At 42.3% G+C, this 22,146-nt stretch overlaps 1 protein-coding gene across 1 annotated transcript in view; it reads right to left on the minus strand.

Moving 5' to 3' along the window:
• CNTNAP5 (contactin associated protein family member 5) overlaps window positions 1–22,146 on the minus strand; it is an 832,800-nt gene that overhangs the window by 271,907 nt on the left and 538,747 nt on the right. Inside the window, exon 10 of the mRNA XM_031651151.1 lies at window positions 4,174–4,374. Within this exon, the coding sequence (XP_031507011.1) occupies window positions 4,174–4,374 (201 nt within the window). The remainder of the gene's footprint in view (window positions 1–4,173; window positions 4,375–22,146) is intronic.

The raw sequence follows: 22,146 nt of genomic DNA on the forward strand, positions 1-22,146 counted from the left end.
GCTCTGTACTGGAAGCTGCACTGTAGCACAGGGCCTCTGGCCCTGCAGAAAGATCAGAGTAGAAAGCAGCAAGCAGAGTGAGGGGAACGACAAAGATCCATGAGAATCACAAAGACACTTTCCCTAGGATACGGATGTCCTGGTGAGACATTGGAGAGAGTTTCTAGTATAAACCTTCAGCTAGAGAGATGGAGGATGCATTCCATTGGTGGGCACTTATCTGTAGTTCTGAGGCAAATATATCCAAGAAGACTGTCATAAAATGACAGTGTCATGGTTCAGTCACTAACTGAATGAAAAAGGCCCAGTGGTGACCCATGCGTGACCTTATCCTGCCTGTCTCCTACTTCTCCCTCTGCTGCCGCTGAATGAATGGAACCAGAGCCCTCGCTGGAGCTGAGAGCAGGCAGAAGGAGGCTCTGGGGATGCTGTGTAGGGATACACAGGCCTTCCTGTGAAGGGGTGTGTGAGCCATGGAGGCTGCTGTGTCTAGGCCAGGATGATGCAAACCCTATGATGTTACCCAGGAATGTGCCCAGCTCAGGCAACCCTGACAACTCTGTGGCCTTCACAGAGACAGTGCTGGGTGCGCTTCTCTCTCCTTCCATTTTCCTGCACAATAAGGAAATTTATACAAAATCATGTTTTTTCTGACTCCTTCATTTCCTTGTAACTCTTGGTTCTTTGTAGCTTTTGTGATGTACCAGAAATAGCATTTTTGCTCTGACTTCAGGAGATGTTGGTTGCAAGAGTTAGATCTGCCCCTCTCTGTGTGGCATTAAACAAGCATCTTATTCTCTCTGAGGTTCTGTTTCCTGAAATATCAGATGGGGACAATGACTCTTATGGTGCAGATCTGTTGTCTGGGTTAGAGATAATTCCAGTAGCTCACCCCACACATATCCTCAAACATAAGAAATCTCAGTCATTATTGGCCATTTAAATATTTCTTTCATTTTGCCTTCTTATATTGTATCCATTTATTAACTATTGTGCATAGTATATAGGCGAATCTAAGGTCACAAGGCATCCCCCACATTCTCTTATTGATTTAAATGCACCTGCAGCCACAATTTATAATTTTTCATAGTGTCTACTCGCCCTGGCTACTAGTTAGCAATAGCCAATAGGCTATGGCAATCAGGCTGCACACTTTTAAAAATTAACAACAAAACTATTTATAATCATCTTTGACTCCACACCTTTGCACTTACCACATTGCCAAAGTTGAAGGAAGATAACGGTATCTGTTGCTGGGAAATGGGCACTCAGACTCATAGTGTTGTTGGGAGTATAAATTGGTAGAACCTTGATGCATTGCAGAATTCAATGCGGCAAGAGTCTTAAATATATGCATACTCGCTGCCCTGCAAATGGCACCTCAAGGAATTTGTCCTGAGGATATAATCAGTTATGTTCACAAAGATCTAAGTGCAAAACTGTTATTCAGCATTATGTGTAATAACGGGAAAAAAGTAGAAACAATCTACATGTCCAAATAGGAGATTTGTTCATTGGAGTACATCCATATAACAAAATATTCTATAGTTAATGAAAATGATGATACGAAGTTGTATTTATGGATATAGAAAGATATTTGTACATTTCCTGTGTGTGACAAATACAGGTTGTAAAAGAGTATCACAGGGTCGGAAATCTTCCCAGCATAGACCAAGGATTCATCTGATAAAGGAAAAACTTGCACAAAATTCTTCCAGAATCTTAGATAGGTAAGGAGGAGATGGCCTCTACCCTCCTCCGCTTCTGTCCTTGGGCTTCCCCTTAGGAAGGGAGTGGAGTAGCTTAGTAATAATAAGGACCAGGAAAACTTTCCTGTAGGTGTACGCCCTGGGCGCTGGCTGTTGAATCCATGGGACTACAAATGTTTATTGTTTTTCCCATTCCTGCTTTTCCAGAAGGTAAGCTCACATGCATGGGGGACCAGGTGGCTGCTGTCCTGGCAGTGAAAGTGTGAAGCTAGGTCACATCTTTATGGGACTATCTGGGTAAATGAGTGCTCTGTTGCCCCACAAGCGGTGACTGGTCCGGAGGTGGGAGCCAAGAGGACAAAATGGTTCATGCTACATTCTCCAAGCCAGCTCACCAGAAGAAAGTAGACACTGAGCTTACATACCCAGTATCCTCCTTTATCTCCCTCCTTTTGATCCAGAACACAGGGAGAAAAGAGGATTAATGAAGACCCTCACGCACAAACATATGGTCTGTCTGCCTTGTGCCTTTGAGAATATACACATGGAAGACTGTCTGGAAGGATCCACATCTGAATGGTAAAGTAGCCATCTTCAGGGGATGAGATTATCTACGTGTATGAGTTTCCTAATCAATTCTGTTACTACATAATTATTACAATTATTCTATTTACATTGTTCAAATAGAAATAAAATTTCCCTTTGTGCTTGTTTCCCATTATGGAACACATTTTGGATGTTCCCTGCTGCAATGGAAGCTATGAATAAGGGCACCAGTTTTTGTTGGATACCTATTATGTACCAGGCATAGCACAAGGAGTTCAGACTAAATTTTTTCTTCCATCCTCAGATCAACCGCATGGGTTCAAGATTTTCATGCAAACTTTTCAGGTGGCGAAATTGAAACTGTAGAAATTGAGCAGCTTGCGCAAGGGCATATAACTGGTAAATGACAGGAACAAGCTCTTAGTCCCAACATGACTTGCTGCCAAACCCATGCCCTCCCATTCAAATGAGATCAGAAACTGTGAGGCAGCTGAGTTAGGAAAAGAACACATTTGCAAAGGCAATGGTGTAGCCAAATTGATATCTCAGAGTGCATATGCTAAAGGAAGTCCCATAGTCAGAATGAACATACCCTCCCATTTGTTCTACAATTCTGCCAAACCCAACCCTTCAAAAACTAGAAACAACACAATGAAAAGAGGGAAGGGCATTTCTGGAGACAGGCACCCTGAGAACAGTGCTGAGGTAGCACGTGCAGGCTTGACAGCGATGGAGAGAGAAATACACATAAATATAAACATTGACTCTAGCAGGGCAGCACCCTCTGAGGACGCTGGGTAAAGCTACACGAACCGGTAACTCTGATCTAATCAAACCTGCAAGCCTGGCTGAATCTAAGGAGAGTACAATAATTGATTTTCACAATGCTGATCCTGCGTCATCAAGAAAAGGTTACATTTTATGTTCAGTATTCTCTGTTTAAGAAGGCATGGAAATGTGTAATCCATTTGAGAAAGATTTTCATTTCAAATAGTTAAAAATTCTTTGGAAAGATTTTTGGTGCTTAAAAGGGTAAGTGACAGTTATCTGGAAAATTCGCTTACGTAGAACGACGTCTTCCCTGAAGATCCTAGATCAGGGAGGCTTGCCCTGCCTGCCTTGCTGGCCTCCCTGCCTAATGCTGCCCCACTTAAGCATCCAGGCACCCTTCACCCCAGACATAACTTGTCCCTATTGGGTGGGTGTGCTGAGATCCTGGTGCCTTATCAAGCTCTATTCTCTCTCCCCAAACTAGCATTTCCCACGGCCACACTTTCTATGTCAAGCTCAAATGCCCTCTTTGAGGCCCATTCCTCTTCAGATGTTCTTCATTCTCACAACTGTTGCAGGGTGGGTGTTGGAATCATTTTCTTTTTTTTTTTTTTTTTTTTTTGAGACGGAGTCTCGCGCTGTCGCCCAGGCTGGAGTGCAGTGGCCCGATCTCAGCTCACTGCAAGCTCCGCCTCCCGGGTTCACGCCATTCTCCGGCCTCAGCCTCCCGAGTAGCTGGGACTACAGGCGCTGCCACCTCGCCCGGCTATTTTTTTTTGTATTTCTTAGTAGAGACGGGGTTTCACCGTGTTAGCCAGGATGGTCTCGATCTCCTGACCTCGTGATCCGCCCATCTCGGCCTCCCAAAGTGCTGGGATTACAGGCTTGAGCCACCGCGCCCGGCCTGGAATCATTTTCTTTATGATGAGGAGAAAACCTTGAGAGGTGACAGAACTCACTCTAGCTTCCATCCTGAATTTCAGAGCCAGGATAACTACATAACCAGACCCCTCCTGATGTGTTTCTCTCCAGTGCACAGTGACTACTGGTAACTATAGCCCCCTTCTCGGCAAATTTTCCTTTGCCTAATACTCCAGGTCTGAGGGTCCCATCTATCCCACTGTGGTCATGCATGCAGAGGCCTTACCCGGCGTGTTGAGCAGGCGGGACCTCCTGCAGTGGTAGGCCACCTCCTGCTCACAGTGCTCAGACCCATCGATCACGGCCTCCAGCTGTTCCATGCTGCCCCCGTAGTCCAAGGCCATGGCATAGGGCTTCTCAGCGTTGGCGCCCCGCACTCGGGTCAGCTCTGTATTGTTGTGCTGCACCGACGTCCAGATCTTGTCCTCTGCCCAGACAACACAACACAAAGCAAGAGACGTTAGAAGGAATGTCAAAAATGGAGCAAGTGAGCAGTGTGATAGGCCACTCAGCATGCAATATTAATCAACACCCTGGTACTGTATGGGGAGTATGACAGAGAAATTGTGTTCCCTGTGGAGCTCCACCAGAGCTAGTATGGGGGTCAGTAATCTTAAGAGCTCCATTTGTGGAGCCCTTTTCCCATAGGCTCTACACTAAGCATTTAATCCCACGATCTCAGTTAAAATTGACAATGCCTAAATTGGAGGGGAGGCAATTATGTCAAAATTGCCTCATTTTGCTATGTCAAAAATGAGGGAAATGTGAATGAGAATTAGGCTGTTCACCCAAATCCCACAGTTAATAAGTGACTAAGCAGGGACTTGAGCCAAGGATGTCTGACTCCAAAGCTACTGACACACTTCTTCACAAGAGAAACACCAGCATGTTTTCAGAGAACCATTTTCTCAGAGAACAAGGTTGAGATTATGTGATCCATGCTGCATGCAATGAAGTTAATTGTAGGGTTTTGTTTTGTTTAGTGTTTATTGCCCATATTACCTCTCTTTGACAAAAATATTTGGGAAGATTTGCAATGAAAGAACACAGAGATGAGGACCTTTGAATCATGGCGGAAGGACATATTTTGCCTAATAGGGGAAAGAAGGTTAAGGCAGTGAGAGAGGGGAGATATTTGGGTATTAGAGCGTGGGACATCTGTATCTGCCAACAACAGGCATGGATAAATCACTTCCTTTTATTAAAAAATATATATATTTTTAAAGAGACAGGGTCTCTCTGTGTTGTCCGGGCTAGAGTGCAGTAGTGTGATCATAACTCATTGTAGCTTCAAACTTCTGGGCTCAAGTAATTCTCCCACCTCAGCCTCCCAAGTAGCTGGGACCACAGGCATGAGCCAACATTCCCAGCTCCCTTCTCTTTTCTGAAGCTTAGTTTTATATTCAGTTAAGAAAACAACAACAATTGCAACAAAAACAAGAGAGCAATACCCTGGTAGCACTGGTAATACGGAAAAGCAACCTACAAATACAAAGTTGCAAGGCTCTATCTGGGATGTATCAGACAGTCTGTAGTAATAACCTAGGCTAAAACATTTACTGCAATTGGACATGCAATTTAATTCTGAACATCCTCTCAAATACAGCAAAAGAGGAAATAGGAAGACTTGAAAAGCTTTTGTCATCTGAGAATCTTGCCTGCATAATTACATCATTACTCTTCATAAATTCTCAGAGCTGAAAAGGAACCTAGCATAGAAATCATGTGGTTTCTTCCCTCCCCATCCTCTTAGTCTTACAAATGGAGAAACTAAGGTCCAGAAAGTAAAGAAATGACCCGAGGCACATCCATGAGACAGTAATGATGAGCACATACACTGAAAGTCACCACTATTAATTAGCACAGCTACGAAGCAGAAGCACAGCAGTTGGCATGACTGAGCTGAAAAGAGAAAAGAATAGGCCACTTGGGTGCCCTTTGTTAGTCCTTTCTCCCTCTCTAGCTCGGTACACAACTTGGGACATGTCGTTTCATCTTTCCAAACCTCAGTTTCAACATATTAGAAGCAGAAGAAAAAGAGAGATGATTTTAATTCTCTCTAAAGGATTTTCCAATTCTATAAAAGAAAATACTTCTTGCAGCATGATATGGTTTGGGTATTTGTCCCTGACCAAATCTTAAGTTGAATTGTAATCCCCAGTGTTGAGATGGGACCTGGAGGGAGGTGTTTGGGCCACGGGAGCGGATCCCTCATGACTTGGTGCTGTCTTTGCGATGGTGAGTGAATTCTCGTGACATCTGGTTGTTTAAAGTGCATGGCACCTTCCATCCACTCTCTCTCTCGCTCCTGCTCTTGCCATCTGAACTGCCTGCTCCCACTTCACCTTCCACCATAACTGTAAGCTCCCTGAGACCTCCTCAGAAGCTGATGATAGATGCTGTCACCATGCTTCCTGTATAGCCTGCAAAACCGTGAGTCAATTAATTAAATCCCTTTTCTTTCTAAATTATCCAGTTTCAGGTATTCCCATTCAGCAATGCAAGAATGGCCTAATATACAGCATAAAATTAAACTGTGCTCCAACATTCCGACTCGTCTGAAGACTATATCCTAAAACCAGTCCACTGATAACCCACATCTCCAGTGTTTCACTGAGGCAAAGTTATATTTTATTTTTTAGAGACAGGGGCTTGCTATGTTGCCCAGGCTGGAGGACAGTGGCATGATCGTGGCTCACTGCAGCCTTGGCCATCTGGGCTCAAGAGATCCTCCTGCCTCAGACTCCCAAGTAGCTGGAACCACAGGTGTGTGCCATCACACTCAGATAATTTTTTAAAAGTTTTTTAGAGATGGGCTCTCATTTTATTGTCCAGGCTGGTCTTGAACTCCTGGCCTCAAAAAACCTGCCAAAGTGCTGGGATTATAGACATGAGCCACTTCATCCAACTTAAGATTATATTTTCTATAAAGTCTAAACAAATTGATGTTATTTGCCTCTGACTTTAAAAACAAAAATAAGACATAATTCATGTTGGTAAAAATAATAATATTACAAAAACAATTAACCAAAAACTTTAAAAATGTTATTTATACCAATATAGACAAATGCTGATAAAATAACCAAAAATCTTATCCATCAATAATGAAATGTTGTAGAGGGAGAAATAAAGATGGACAGTTTTGAAATGTCCATAATGCTTATACAAAGAAGACAAGAAAAACCCCGTCTAATCTATCATAGTAAATGTTGTGTTACTGCTTTATACTAGCACATTTAACATACATTATCTCCAGTACGATAATCCACCACACACTGTGTGTGTGTGTGTGTTTGTGTGTGTGTGTGTGTGTGATCATAAGATATATATAACTGACATCACAAACCTTAGCTTCAAAGACTGTATGAGGGACAGGAGAAATGATTGCTTGAAACCTACAGCCCCTGAGTTGGCTTTCATTTTGAATCTGCTGTGTGTCCTCTGATTACTGTTCTCTTGGGAGACAGCAGGATAAAGACTAAAACATGGAAGTAAATGGATATTACTTTTCCCATTTATGTCGTGTGTATCTATCTCTTAGACTTACCCTCAGTCTCAACGCATCCAATCTGATTCCAAAATTGGTCTCCACATTTACTAATTCATATAGATTTATATTTCCTTCTAAGTATACATAGATTTTCATACCCATATATTAACTCATCTGATTGTTCATACATTCATTCATTGATTTCCTTATTCATTTACTCATTGTATTACTTTACCAATATCATATTGTTTTTGGCAAGAAAGAAAATAAAGATGCCATAATATTTTTCCTTGCTTCCTATCTTTTCTTCCTCAGCTGCATTGGCGGTTGTGTAGATTTAGCCCTGCATCCTGACTAAATATTGAAAGGTCAGGTGTTAATGCCACTGAAAGAAAGTCAGCTTTGGTGAGAGATACTCCTGATGCCTGCTCGAGGCTAGGGAAGGGTGGTTTGAGATGGAGATGTTTATGTGGAAGTCATCTTTGATTTTTGAACAAGCAAAATTCATTTTGACAGTCCTTTAGATGGGTGAGGAGGTAGAGATTCACTTTTAGGTGGACTCACACACGACTTCAGCGAAAATTGGACCCACAAAGCTAAATGTTCAAGATGGCCAAGTTAGTTGGACAGTGGAGGTTAGTGAACATAGTATGAGTTCTGGATCTGGAGTCAGCAGATCTGGGTTTGTGTGCCAGCACAACACTTACTGTGGGAGCAACCTTGATGAAATTATTACTTCTTCAAAGCCCAGGTTTCTCATTGGTAATATTTGAAAAGCAGCAATGGCACCAATAATACCATGAAATAGGCTAGCTTTAGAAACAATCCTATTCAGATTGGAATCTATGTTCTGCTCCATGTCAGCAGTCAAGATTTTGGCAAGTTTCATAACATTTCTGAGCTTTCCTCATTGGAAAATGGTCATATTTACACCAATCTTTGCATCCACAAAAGTATTATAATGACTTGGTACACATAGACTGTCTGGCACTCAAATGAGTAAAGACTCTAAACATTAGAAGTTTTCCACAACATTAGAGTGAGGGCTTGGACTTCATTCCTTAGAGGACTGGGATGGGGAGCATACTCTGCAAATGAGGTTAACAAGTGTGATGGACTGTGATTTCTTGTGATATAGCTGCTCCTATATATACTAAATTATTACCACCTTTGTAAAGTTGTTTTTCCACGATAGGACAGCCCCATGTATCTCTCTATTTGTGTCCTTTGCATTTCCTGAAATTCCTTCAAGATAATTTGTTCTTTAGTACTCATGGACCCAGAAACCTGGAAAAATATTGCCCTCTGATACTACCTTTTGCTACCCAGTTCATTTTTCTCTTTCGTTACTTCCACTGCACACCACTACTCAATCCCACAATTAGAAACATAGCCTCTTCTCTTTCACTGCTCAAAGGCATACATGTATTGACTAACACAGATCAATTCTTTTGCTTAGGAGACGACTGCATTTGGAGATTTTTGAACAGGCAGGAACCTGTTCATCATTAGCTGGGAACAGAAATAGGGCCACTTCACTAAGCATTCTAGTTCGCTGAAAGTAATAGTTATCTATGTGAAATATTGGCTTTTTTAAAGTTGCATTCAGCACAGTGGGTTGGCATGAGTGTGAACGATCTCATGATCCAGATCCAGAGCAGCTATCATGCCTTCTTCATGTAGAAAGGAACTATGAGTTATGGGCCATCAAATACTGTGCCCCCTAACTTCCAAAGACAGTCTGTGTATTGATATGTAAACCAGTAAAGCATTTCCCAAGTTGCATTGCGATTTTGAGCTTTCAAGTTCATTTCTTCATAAAGCTATGAGATCTTTGAGGATGTGAAATGCATAATTCACTCCTGTGTTTAAATATGTGCCCAGTGAGTGCTCTTCTATCCACCAGAGTACACACACTGAAGGAAAATATGTTAACTTCTCCAAAAAGCCTACCATGATCTGGGGAGAAAGTTGTGTACACAAGAATGACAAATGTCTGAGGCTGTTATAAATACTCTGTAGACTACAAGTAAAGGAAGAGGGGCTTTCTGGAGATCTGTCTGGGGCAGAGTCGGTGGGTAGAGGTTATTACAGAGCCCTGCCCAGTGAAGTCTGTGCACTCTTTTCCTTGAGAACTTCCAAGGTCAAGAGCGGTCTTTCATCCTCAGGCTACCAGAGCCTAAGCTAGCACTGAGCACCCGAGTTAGGACTTCTGGATGGCTTCGTCAAGAGAAGAAACTCATTAGTCATTTGTATACTGTCAGGTTCCTACTTTCAGCATTTCTGAAGCTGCTCTTTTAAGCCTGTATTATGTAACGGTCCAAATTGAAAAGCAGTCTCAAGTTAAAAGCTCAAAACACACACATACACACTCATGCACACTCAACAATAGCAAAAAGAGAAAAGAAAAACAGGTGTACAAAGAGCCAGCAGAGTAGTAAGGGTGGAATATTCTGAAACATTTTGTATTCACATCAATGTGGTACAATCTTCCCTGGTCATCACCCCAGAGAAGCTCCCAAGCAGCCTTCACTAGCGGATCTCTGTGTGACCTACCTGGTTCCTCTGGCTCTCATTTTGGAAGCCGTAAACAGTTTACATACAGAGCCACAATTTAATTTTCTTTCATATTTTTTTCTCTCATCATATGAGATTGGTCTGATTATGACGATCATTATTATTAATAATAGTAATTACAGATGCTGTAAGCAATTTCATCTGTTACCATGGGGATCACAACTCAGAAGAAAGAGCAAACAAAAGGAAAGTAAAAAAGAAGAGACAAGAAATAACTCTGATTAATAAGACCTCATCCTACACACATATCTGTCTCTTTGCAGAGCCAGAAAAAACTGCAATTTTTATAACACCGTGCTTGGAAGGAAGGGAAGCCTACAGATTGTCAATACCCAGCTTAATTGAACTGAAATCACGGTGGGGAGCTGCTTCTCATCCTTTGAACAGTGTGCCAATTCACTTATACTCCTATTGTAATAGAGTACAAGTTTATATTAAGGTCCCCAGGGTCACTTCTGCTGTAGTTATGTATGTTGACAAAGTGAATTTTCTATGCCAAGGGTAAAGACAGTTTAAATAATCCTCAAAGTACTGTCTCTACTGCTCATTTTACATCTCCTCATGGGCCGTCTTGTGATATCTCTTGTCATTTTGCATTGATAGTTATTTAATTTTTCATAGGTTTGTCCCTCGTCTCTCCATTTAAATCATAGCTAATGACTGCTGAGTAAATATAGGCTTGGAAAGGGCTCCATGGTTCATGGAGGCAGATGTGATGAGGGGAAGCTGGAGCTTTGCCATCATCAGGGCTGGCTTCCAAGGCCAGCTCTACCACCCACTGGATTCCTGAACATGCAAGAGACCAATTACCTCCCCCAGCCTCAGTCTCCTCCTCTGTAAACGGCATAACTCACTGTGCAGTGTTGTCATAAACACCGAATAAAAAGCATAGGGTTGAACTGAGCATGGTGCTGGCTCTGAGTAGGTGCTCCTACCTCCTTTTTTCTTTTTTGCTTCTTTTTTTTTTTTTTAGATGGAGTTTTGCTCTTGTTGCCCAGGCTGGAGTGCAGTGGCGTGATCTCGGCTCACTGCAACCTCCGCCTCCCGGATTCAAGCGATTCTCCTGCCTCAGCCTCCCAAGTAGCTGGGATTACAGGCGTGCGCCACCACGCCCAGCTAGTTTTGTATTTTTCAGTACAGACAGGGTTTCTCCAGGTTGGTTAGGCTGGTCTTGAGCTCCCACCTCAGGTGATCTGCCTGCCGCGGTCTCTCAAAGTGCTGATATTACAAGCCTGAGCCACGGCGCCCGGCCTGCTCCTCCTTCCTAACCCTTTGCCTGGTACCTGACTCCAAGTCAAAGCTGAACTGCTGTGAGCCGTTCTGCTGAAGCGAATCCAGGAGGATGTGAAGAGAGAATTTCATTATTAGAAACACTTCTGGGAACCTTTACTGAGGGGGTACATGCCACCTTCCTCCCGCCCGACCTTTAAAGGGAAGGGAGACAATTGGTGTAAAGTGATTTCCAATTCCTTTAAAAGGCTTCAGAAGTCCCCCAGGAGCTGTTTTCCCTCCCATGTGTACCAGCCCAGCTGTCTGTGCGAGAATCCATCCGTGCCTCACTAAAACCACCGCAGACGTGGCTGCTTTTAGTGTCTGGGTTTCTGCTGTTTGGGGGCGTGCGCATTACCGGTTCAGGGTGGCTGGTAGGGTTACCATGCTCTGCATTAGTGCCATGCAGACACCGCAGCGCGGCGGGCTGCGTCCATTACTGCCTTCCACCTGCCTGCGCGGGCCACACGTTACGACTTCCAGACAACATACTTGGCTGATTTATCTTCACACTTCACTTTAGCCTTGACTTTTTATGTACCTTTTCAGGGGGGTAATTTTTTTCTTTTTTCTTGGTTTAAAATAGGCACGATCAAAGAGACCTGGGAAATCTGTTTTATGGTCTTAGGGGTAGTGGTTTGGAACGGATTCTGTGTGCACTGTATCATATTTGTTTATTTGTTGTTCACTAGTTTATTATTATTATTATTATTATTATTATTATTATTATTATTATTTTGAGACGGAGTCTCGCTCTGTCGCCCAGGCTGGAGTGCAGGGGTCGGATCTCAGCTCACTGCAAGCTCCGCCTCCCGGGTTCACGTCATTCTCCTGCCTCAGCCTCCCGAGTAGCTGGGACTACAGGCGCCCGCCACCTCGCCCGGCTAGTTTTTTGTATTTTTTAGTAGAGACGGGGTTTCACCATATTAGCCAGGATGGTCTCGATCTCCTGACCTCGTGATCCGCTGGTCTCGACCTCCCAAAGTGCTGGGATTACAGGCTTGAGCCACCGCGCCCGGCCTATTATTATCATTATTATTTTTAATTTAGACATCTAGTGTATGCAGAGCACTATGTTAGGGACTAGAAAGGGGTGGCATGAGGGGTGCAAGTTTCCCTAACAGGCTGGAGCCTGAGCTCCGGGAGTTCACATCTGGTTCTAGGAAGGCAGACTGCCTTGTGTTGCACTCCTGTTGGGAAGAATATCTGCAGAGCAAATGGCAGGCTGCAGGGGGAAGGGGTGGTGACAAGATACCATCCCCCCATACTCAGTGTACTGGCATTTTGGGCAAAGGAAAAGGAGAAAAGAAGCCCTAAATCTAAGTCACCTGATGGAAAGAAGACTGTGGGGCTGTTGGTAGTGGTTTGATTGCCATTAGAAGGCTTTATGAGGTCATTAGGAGTATCATGGTCATAGATACTATTTTGGTGCATGCTGAGGATAAGACTGGGACCCACATAAGTACATAATAAATGTACTGGAACACAAGTACATAATAAACAGTTCTTGTGTTTGTTGTGCTGTAATAGCATAAGTATAATAGTACTTGTTGTCCCTTTGTTTATAAGATCTAAAGTGGCCGGTGTTGAACTCAGAGGTCATCATGAGCTAGTGAGTTGATTGCAAAGGGCTAGCCTTTGTCCTTTGAAGAGATATCCAAAGGCAGCACTTACATCTCCTTGTACCAGTTCAGAAGAGAAGAGGAGCCTTCTCTAAGGGTGAGAGCGTCTACTTACTCTGTTCTCATGGAGCTTATATTCTGATTCTAGAGGAGATAGACAAAAAGAAAACTCAGAGATGAGAGCAGAATTACTCATCTTTCTTTCAGCTGACATCTCTACTCTGAAGATCATCGCAAGATGAATGAGATTGCATGATGCTGGTGTCCTATCCAATGGGTGGTCTTTTCTGGTTCTGCTAACATCCTGTGCTTGTCGCATTCACATGGTATTACAACAACCTATTTCCTCAACATCCCCTGCTAAACGGCAAGTACTACATATGAAAATCTGTCTCAGAAATCTCTGTGTCCCTAACATCTGGCCTACAGTAGGTATTCACTTACTACTAAATGCTTAATGGACTACCAGAATTTTTATCCATGTCAGTGACAGCTTTTGAAATCAGCATGAAAGTGACACATGGTGGGAAAGGATGTTTAGATACGTACTTGAAATTCTGCAGTGCAGCCAAGGTTATATATTGCAAATAGCAGAATATTGGAAAAAAATTAAATACACATCCTTAGGTGTCTGATCGAATAAAGCATTGTTAACTGACACAGTAAAGTACAATGCAGCCATAATAAATAATACATAAGATCTCCATAAACTGATCTAGAATGATTTCCACTGCATATTGTAAAGTGACAAAATCAAGGTATTGATGCACAAAAGAGTATGATACATTTTGTGAAGGCACAAAAGAGAAAAATGAATACACACGGAAAGGACAAACTGATATAAATAGTTATCTGAAAAAGATGGGTAAGAACAAGATGTAGGCAATAGGAATGAGAACAAAATGTCTCTGATCAGCCAGTGTGTGCATATTTGTCTGTATTTGACTTTTGTAACATGAAAATGCTTTACATTGTCAAAACAAAATCAAAAGGATAAAGAAAAGGCAAGTCCTACAATTGAATATTAATCCGAAACCAAAAAGCCTAGCTGTACATTAAATTGATAAAATAACCATAAAAAAGAAAAAAAGTTAATTTAAGCAACTTTCAAATAGTATTCTGTCTCACTATACCCTCTTGGCAGAATAAATTCTAAGGATAAAAATTAAAATTCAAGGAAGTCTTTACTTTGTTATGGATATGATATTGCTGAAGTAATTCTGAAATGATTATATGTATATTGTAGAATGGAGCAAATGAATAAATATACTGACATTGCTGAAATAAGGTCTTACTGTGAGAGAAGATACACATATATGTATCTTATATATATGTATCATATATATGTATTCTATGTATGTATTTCGTATATATCATATATGTATTGAAGAGAGAATGATGAGAAAAGAATCTAACAGAACTAGGTTTGTTTTGTAAATAACCTTGTGAACTCATACACACATACACACACACACACACACACACACAATTTTAGCTCTGTCCACTGAAAGGGGCCAGAATCAGCCGAATCAGTAAGCAAACAAAACACCTAGGTCTTGGTTTCCAAATACCATTTCCTACAAAAAAGAGGTAGGCTGCTTTAGGAAAAGAGCTGAGTCTGGGTCTAGGGTAGGGAAAGTTCAAGTTGACACTGAGAATGTCTTTCCATGTAAAAACACAAGGAAATGCTCCAAGATTAATAGACACATGTAAAAAAGAAACAGGAACAGAATTAAAGGGACCATGAATTATAGTCCATAACGACACAAGGGGAGATGGAGTCAGGGAAAGGGAAAAATTCAAAAAATAAAAATAAATAAAAAAAAACCTCTTCTCTAGGTAAGGTTGCAGAATGACAGCAATAAACCTGAAACTGTAGTATTAGAAAAGCAACATGTCACAGATTTCAGGGTAATAACTTAAAGGAGTCAGGGTCCTTACCATATTGGGAGGAAATGTTGGGGAACAGGGCATTCACATAGTGTCCTCACATAATACTACAGATAACTCACTCACTGGTTGTAAATTGCCTTCACAATGCAACGATCTGGCAGAGCTGCGTTAGCCAAATGATAGTGAGGAGCATCCCCAGTATCAGGACAAACTGATGTCATGTGTCTGCTCATGGGCTGCACTAAAGAGGCAAGCATTACTCATGAGACTTTCTTGTCAAAATGTTCTACACTGAGTAAATAATCAGAAATATCCGAATATGGTACATTTTATTTAACAACTGTCTTTTAATCTCCAGAAAAGATAAATGTCATGAAAACCAACCAACCACCACCACCAACGAAAGCAACAAGAAGGGGTCAGGGAGCTGGGCCTTCTAGATTAAAGGAGGCTGAAGGGTCGTGGCAATCAAATCCAAATTGTAGACACTGCTTGAATTCTGAACAAAAATATGAAAATAGACACTGCTATAAAAGACATTGTAGGAAAAGCATGGACTATATATTGCATAATTTAATTTAATTAATGCTTATTTTCTTATGAGCGATTTCTTATGTCTGGTTACATAGAAGAATATATTTGGTCTTAGAAGATAAAACCTAAAGTCTTTAAGTTTAAATTATCCATATGTCTACAACTTACTTTCAAATGGTTCCATAAAAATTTTTTAAAATGTCTGAGAAAATGAGGAGAGGAGAAAAAGAGAAAGCGATGAGGAGGGCACAAATTTGCAAATGTGGCAGAATCATAAACCTGGAGGGTATCTGGCTATTCATTGTTTTTTCAACTTTTCTGTATGTGTGGACATTTAAGAATAAAATTTTGGGAAAACAAGATAGTTTGCCAGAATGCTTCACATGTAGTAAGTCTGAAAACTATTCTAAACTCCAAAACATTCACATGTACATGCTTTTATAACAGCACACACACACACACACACACACACACACACACAGAGAGAGAGAGAGAGAGAGAGAGAGAGAGAGAGAGAGAGAGTTATGGAGTAACTGGCAAAATAATGATCAGAAAGCTATTATTAAATTTAAACTAAATTAAAATCATTATTAAATTTAACCATTTACACTATGGTAGATCATTCATGTTCAAGTATAAGTAGTTATTCACTCTGTTGAATTAGTTTTCATGAGTGCTTTCACTGTGTCAGGTGTTACGCACATAAAAAATGTTATTAGTTATTATTTTTATCACCATATACCCAGAAACACCAAGAAACCTCAGTCTATATTTCTGGGGACAGAATAATGAAAATAATAACTAATAGTATCCACCACAAATTAGATATATAATGTCAGGTCTTTTTTCTGGCAGTTTACATCCATTATCTCATAGAAGCCTCACAACAAACTTATAACTAGATTCTAGGATTAATTATAGAGAAAGAAACTGAGGTGTAGGAGGCTGGGTAACTCCCCTAAGTCAAACAATTTGCCAAAAGTAGGAAACGTGAGTGCTGGGTTTCCTACCAAGCCCACTTTCTAAATAACTAACTTGGTAGATGTTTTTCTCTTACGAGCATAAAAATTGTGACTTTCAAAGGAGCTTTACATGAGAACAAAATGAAAGCATACCCTAAAGAGGGAAAGCAAAACTTCCTATAAGGCATAAAAGTTAGAATACTCACGGTTAGCACTGGAAACCCCATGTAGAAACTGTCCCTATGGACAGCAAACAGTCAATGTCTCCTACTTGCTTCTCTTTACAAATAGACATGAATATGAGAACTCAAACACACGCACACTGAGAATGCAGGCTGATTGGTGCTCCTGTGACATGAGCCTGCTCGGGAAGAAGAGTAGGAAAAGGCTCTCAAGCAAGGGGCGCTTGGTCTGCCTACTTCCCAGAACAAGGACTACAGACTGTCAATCAATCTTGGCCCTTTTATTCTTGCTTTGATTCATCATCTCTCCTTGGAAGCTGGGGCTCAGAACAAAAGTGAACAAGAGCAAGCAGGCTTTCTGGGAGACACCTTTAACACCCATTTGTTATTTTCCACTTCCAGACAGAAAAAGTATTCATTCAGCCAAGCAATATCAGGCCATCAGAACACCCAGGGAAGCCAGGAGGACCTGGGGGACCTTCTCATTGCATCTCCACATTCATGATCCTGCTGAGCTCAACCAGGCTTGTCTTTCCTCCCAGTTTCCCTTCTTTGCCTAGCCCCATGATATGGTTTGATCTGTATTCCTACCCAAATCTCATGTTCAATTGTCATCCCCAATGTTAGAGATGAATCCTGGTGGGAGGTGACTGGAACATGGGGGAAGTTTCTAATGGTTTAGCACTGTCCTTCCTAATACTGTTCTCCTCATAGAGTTCTCATGGGATCTGGTTGTTTAAAAGTGTATATCCTCTCCCTACAACCTCTCTTTCTCCTGCTCCCGCTGTGTAAGTCATGCCTGCTTTTCCCAGATTTTCCGTTACGATTGAAAGCTTCCTGAGGCCTCCCCAGAGCCATCATGCTTCCTCTACAGCATGTGGAACTGTTAGCTAATTAAACCTCTTTTCTTGATAAATTACTCAGTCTCAAGTATTTCCGTACAGCAATGCAAGAATGGACTACTGTAGAAAATTGGTACCGGCAATGGGGAATTGCTCTAAGGATGCTTGGAAATGTGGAATCAACTTTGGAATTGAGTATTCAGCAGATATTGGAACAGTTTAAATGGCTCAGAAGAAGACAGGAAGGTGAGGGAAAGTTTGGAACTTCCTAGAGACTTGTTAAATTGTTTTCACCAAAATTCTGAGTCATATGGGCAATAATGTCCAGGCTGATGAGGTTTCAGATGGAAATATGAAATTTATTAGGTGAGGTACAGTGGCTCATGCCTGTAATCCTAACACTTTGGGAAGCATAGGTGGATGAATCACTTGAGCTCAGGAGTTTGAGACCACCCTGAGCAACATGGTGAAACCCCATCTCTATCAAAAAAAAAATTAGTCAGGAATGGTAGTGCATGCCTGTAATCCCAGCTACCTGGGGGGCTGAGGCAGAAGGATCACTTGAACCCAGGAAGTCAATGCTGCTGTGAACCAAGATCGTGCCACTGCACTCCGGTCTAGGTGACAGAGTGAGACCCTGCCTCATTTAAAAAATATATGTATACACACACACACACGGGTGTGTATGCATGTGCATCATATATATAAAGAAACTTATTGGGAACTGGAGTAAAGGTCACTTTTACTATGCTTTAGTAAAGAACCTGGCAGCATTGTGCCCTTGCTCTTGGGATCTGTGGAAGTTTGAACTTGAGAGGGATGATTTAGAGTATCTGGTGAAAGACATTTCTAAGCAGCAAAGCTTTCAAGATGTGGCCTGCTTGCTTCTAACATCATATGCTCATATTCATGAGCAAAGAAATGACCTGAAACTAGAACTCATATTTAAAAGGAAAGCAGAGTGTAAAGGTTTGAAAAATTTGCAGCCTGGCCATGTGGTAGAAAAGAAAAGCCAATTTTCAAGGAAAGCATTCAAGCTGGCTACAGAAATTTGCATAAGTAAAGAGGAGCAGAATGTTAATGGGAAAACCTCAAAGGCATTTCAGAGACCTCCATGGCAGCCTCTCCCATCACAAGCCTGGAGGCCTGGGAGGACAGAATGGTTTCACGGGTCAGGACCAGGGTCCCACTGCCCTGTGCAGCCTCGAGACATTGCTCCCTGCATCTTATCCCATTCAGCTTCAGTGTGGCTTAAAGAGACCCAGATATAGCTTGAGCTGCTGCTTCAAAGGGTGTGAGCCATAAGCCTTGGTGGTTTCCAGGTGGTGTTAAGCCTGAGGGTGCACAGAGTGCAAGAGTTGAGGTTTGGGAGACTCCAACTAGATTTCAAAAAGTTTTTGGAAAGGCTGTATGTCCAGGCAAAAACCTGCTCCAGGGATAGAGCCCTCATGGAGAAGCTCTACTAGGGCAGTGTGGTGGGGAAATGTGGGGTTGGTGCCCCCACACAAAGTCCTTACTGGAGCACTGCCTAGTAGAGCTATGAGAAGAGGGCCACCATCGTCCAGATCCCCAAATAGTAGATCCACTGACAGCTTGCACTGTGAGTCTGTGAAAGCAGCCACAGGGGCTGTACCCTACAAAGCCTAAGGGGTAGAGTTTCCCAAGTTCTTGGGAGCTAGCCCCTTGCACCATGTGCTCTGGAGGTGAGACATGGAGTCAAAAGAGATTATTTTGGAGCTTTAAGATGTAATGACTGCCCTGCTGAGTATCATGGTGCCTGTACTCCCTTTCGGTTGGCCAATTTCTCTGTTTTGGAATAAGACTATTTACCAAATGCCTATAGCCCCATTGTGTCTTCATTTTACAGGCTCATAGGTGAAAGGGACTTGCCTTGTCTCAGGTGAGATATTGGATTGTGGACTTTTGAGTTAATGTTAACATGAGTTAAAATTTGGGGGGACTGTTGGGTAGGCATGATTATATTTTGAAATATGAGAAGGACATGAGATTGGGAGGGGCTAGTGGCAGAATGATATGATTTGGAGCTGTGTCCCTGCCCAAATCTTATGTTCAATTGTAATCCCCAGTGTTGGAGGTGGGACCTGGTGGGAATTGATTGGATCATGGGGTGGATTTTTAAATGTTTAGCACCATTCCCCTAGTGCTGTCCTCATGATAGATTTCTCATAAGATCTCATTGTTTAAAAGTGTGTAGCACCTCCCTGCCTGCCTCTCTTCCCCCTGCTTTGCCCATGTAAGACCTGCCTGTTTCTCCTTCCCTTTCTGCCTTGATTGAAACTTTTCTGAGGCCTCCCCAGAAGCATCATGCTCCATGTACAGCCTGTGGAACTATGGGCCAATTAAACCTCTTTTTAAAAATAAATTACCCAGTCTCAGGTATATTTTTAAATAAACATTTTATTTTTTTTTTTTTTTTTTTCAAATTATGGGATACCTGTGCAGGATGTGCAGGTTTGTAACATACACAAACATGTGTCATGGTGGTTTGCTGCACCTATCAACCCATCACCTAGGTATGAAGCCCAGCATGAATCAGCTTTTTTCCCTAATGCTCTCCCCTCCCTCACCTCCCCTAACAGGCCCCAATAAGTGCTGTTCCCCTCCCTGTGCCCACGTATTCTCATTGTTCATCTCCCGCTTATAAGTGAGAACATGTAGTGTTTGGTTTACTGTTCCTGAATTAGTTTACTGAGGATAACGACTTTCAGCTTCATCCATGTCCCTGCAAAGGACATGATCTCGTTTCTTTTTATCGCTGCATAGTATTCTATACTGTTTATGTACCACATTTTCTTTATCTAGTCTATTACCGATGGGCATTTGGGTTGATTCCAGTGTCTTTGCGATTGTGAATGGTGCTGCAATGAACATACGCATGCTTGTATCTTTATAATAGAAAAATTTACATTCCACTGGGTATATACCCAGTAATGGGATTGCTGGGTCAAATGATATTTCCGGTTCTAAGTCTTTGAGGAATCGCCACACTGTCTTGCACAATGGTTGAACTAATTAACATTCCCACCAACAGTGTAAAACCATTCCTATTTCTCTGCAACCTCGCCAGCATCTGACTTTTTAATAATGGCCATTCTGATAAGTGTGAGATAATATCTCATTGTGGTTTTGATTTGCATTTCTCTAATGATCAGTGATGTTGAGCTTTATTTTCATGTTTATTGGCTGCATGTATGCCTTTTATTGAGTAGTGTCTGTTAATATCCTTTGCTCACTTTTTAAAGTTTTTTTTTTTTTTTTTTTGTAAATTTGCTTAAGTTCCTTGTAGATTCTGGATATTAGACCTTTGTCAGATGGATAAATTGCAAAAATGTTCTCCCATTCTGTAGGTTGTCTGTTTGCTCTGATGATAGTTTCATTTGCTGTGCAGAAATTCTTTAAGTTAATTAGATCCCGTTTGTCAGTTTTTGGTTTTGTTGTCATTGCTTTTGGCAATTTCATCATAAAGTCTTTCCCTATGCCTGTGTCCTGAAAGGTATTGCCCTTTAGCTCAGTGAGGTTTATTATTACTCACTTTCTGAAGTCTATTTCTGTCAGTTCATCCATCTCAGCTTCAGCTCCGTGCCATGACCTTGCTGAACACAGGTTGCAATCATTTGAGAAGAGGCATTTTGATTTTGGGGATTTTTCAGTGTTTTTGCATTGGTTTTTCCTCATCTTCATGGATTTATCTACCTTTGATTTTGAGGGTGATAACTTTGGATGGGGTTTTTGTGGGTTTGTTTTTTTTTGATGTTGTTGCTTTCTGTTTGTTTTTCTTCTAACAGTCAGGCCCTTCTTCTGCAGGTCTGCTGCGGTTTGCTGGGGTTCCACTCCAGACCCTTTTTGCCTGGATATCACCACAGGCTGCAGAACAGCAAAGACTTCTGCCTGCTCCTTCCTCTGGAAGCCTCATCCTAGAGGGACACTGACCTGATGCCTGCTGGGATTTTCCTGTATGAGGTTTCTGGTGACCCCTATTGGGAGGTCTCACCCAGTCAGGAGGCACAGGGTAAGGGACCTGCTTGAGAAGACAGTCTGCCCCTTAGCAGAGGTGGTGTGCTGTGCTGGGGGAATCCCCCTCATTTGGATCAGCTGATTTTTTTCAGAGCCGGCAGGCAGGAAAGATTAAGTCCACTGAACCTGCGATGACGGCTTCCCCTCCCCGCAGATGCTCGGTCTCAGGGAGGTGAGAGCTCTTTCTGTAAGTCTCTGACTAGAGCTGCTGGATTTCCTACAGGGAGGCCCTGCCCAGTGAGGAGGGATCTCAAGAAGCCATCTAGCCATGATCTGTCACAGCTCCTTTGCTGCACTGTGGTGACTTCTGCTCAGTCCAAATCTCCCAGTCTCCTTAGCACTGTCAGGGGAAAACTAAAGCCACAGTAATGATGGTCGCTCCTCCCACAGGGAACTTGGTGGTCCCAGGCCAACTCCAGACTGCTGTGTTGGCAGTGGGGATTTCAAGCTAGTGGTTCTTAGCTTGCTGGGCCCATGGAAGTGGGACCTGCTGAGCGAGACTGCTTGGCTCTCTGGCTACAACCCCCTTACCAGGGGAGTGGACTATTTTCCTGTCTCACTGGAGTTCAAGGCACTCCCAGTGTATGTAAAAACTCTTGCAGCTCAGTGCCTGCTTGAACAGCCACCTAGTTTTGTGCTTGAGACTGAGAGCGCTGGTGGTGTAGGTTCAGGAGGGAATCTCCTGATCCACATATTGCAAAAATCCATGGGAACAGCGTAGTACCCCTGGCAGGTAGCACAGTCCCTCACCGTTTCCCTTGGCTAGGGGAGGGAGGTACACCCACTCAGTGCA

This window comes from Papio anubis, chromosome 10 (assembly GCF_008728515.1).
Source record: "Papio anubis isolate 15944 chromosome 10, Panubis1.0, whole genome shotgun sequence".
In the NCBI taxonomy this organism is placed as follows: Eukaryota; Metazoa; Chordata; class Mammalia; order Primates; family Cercopithecidae; genus Papio; species Papio anubis.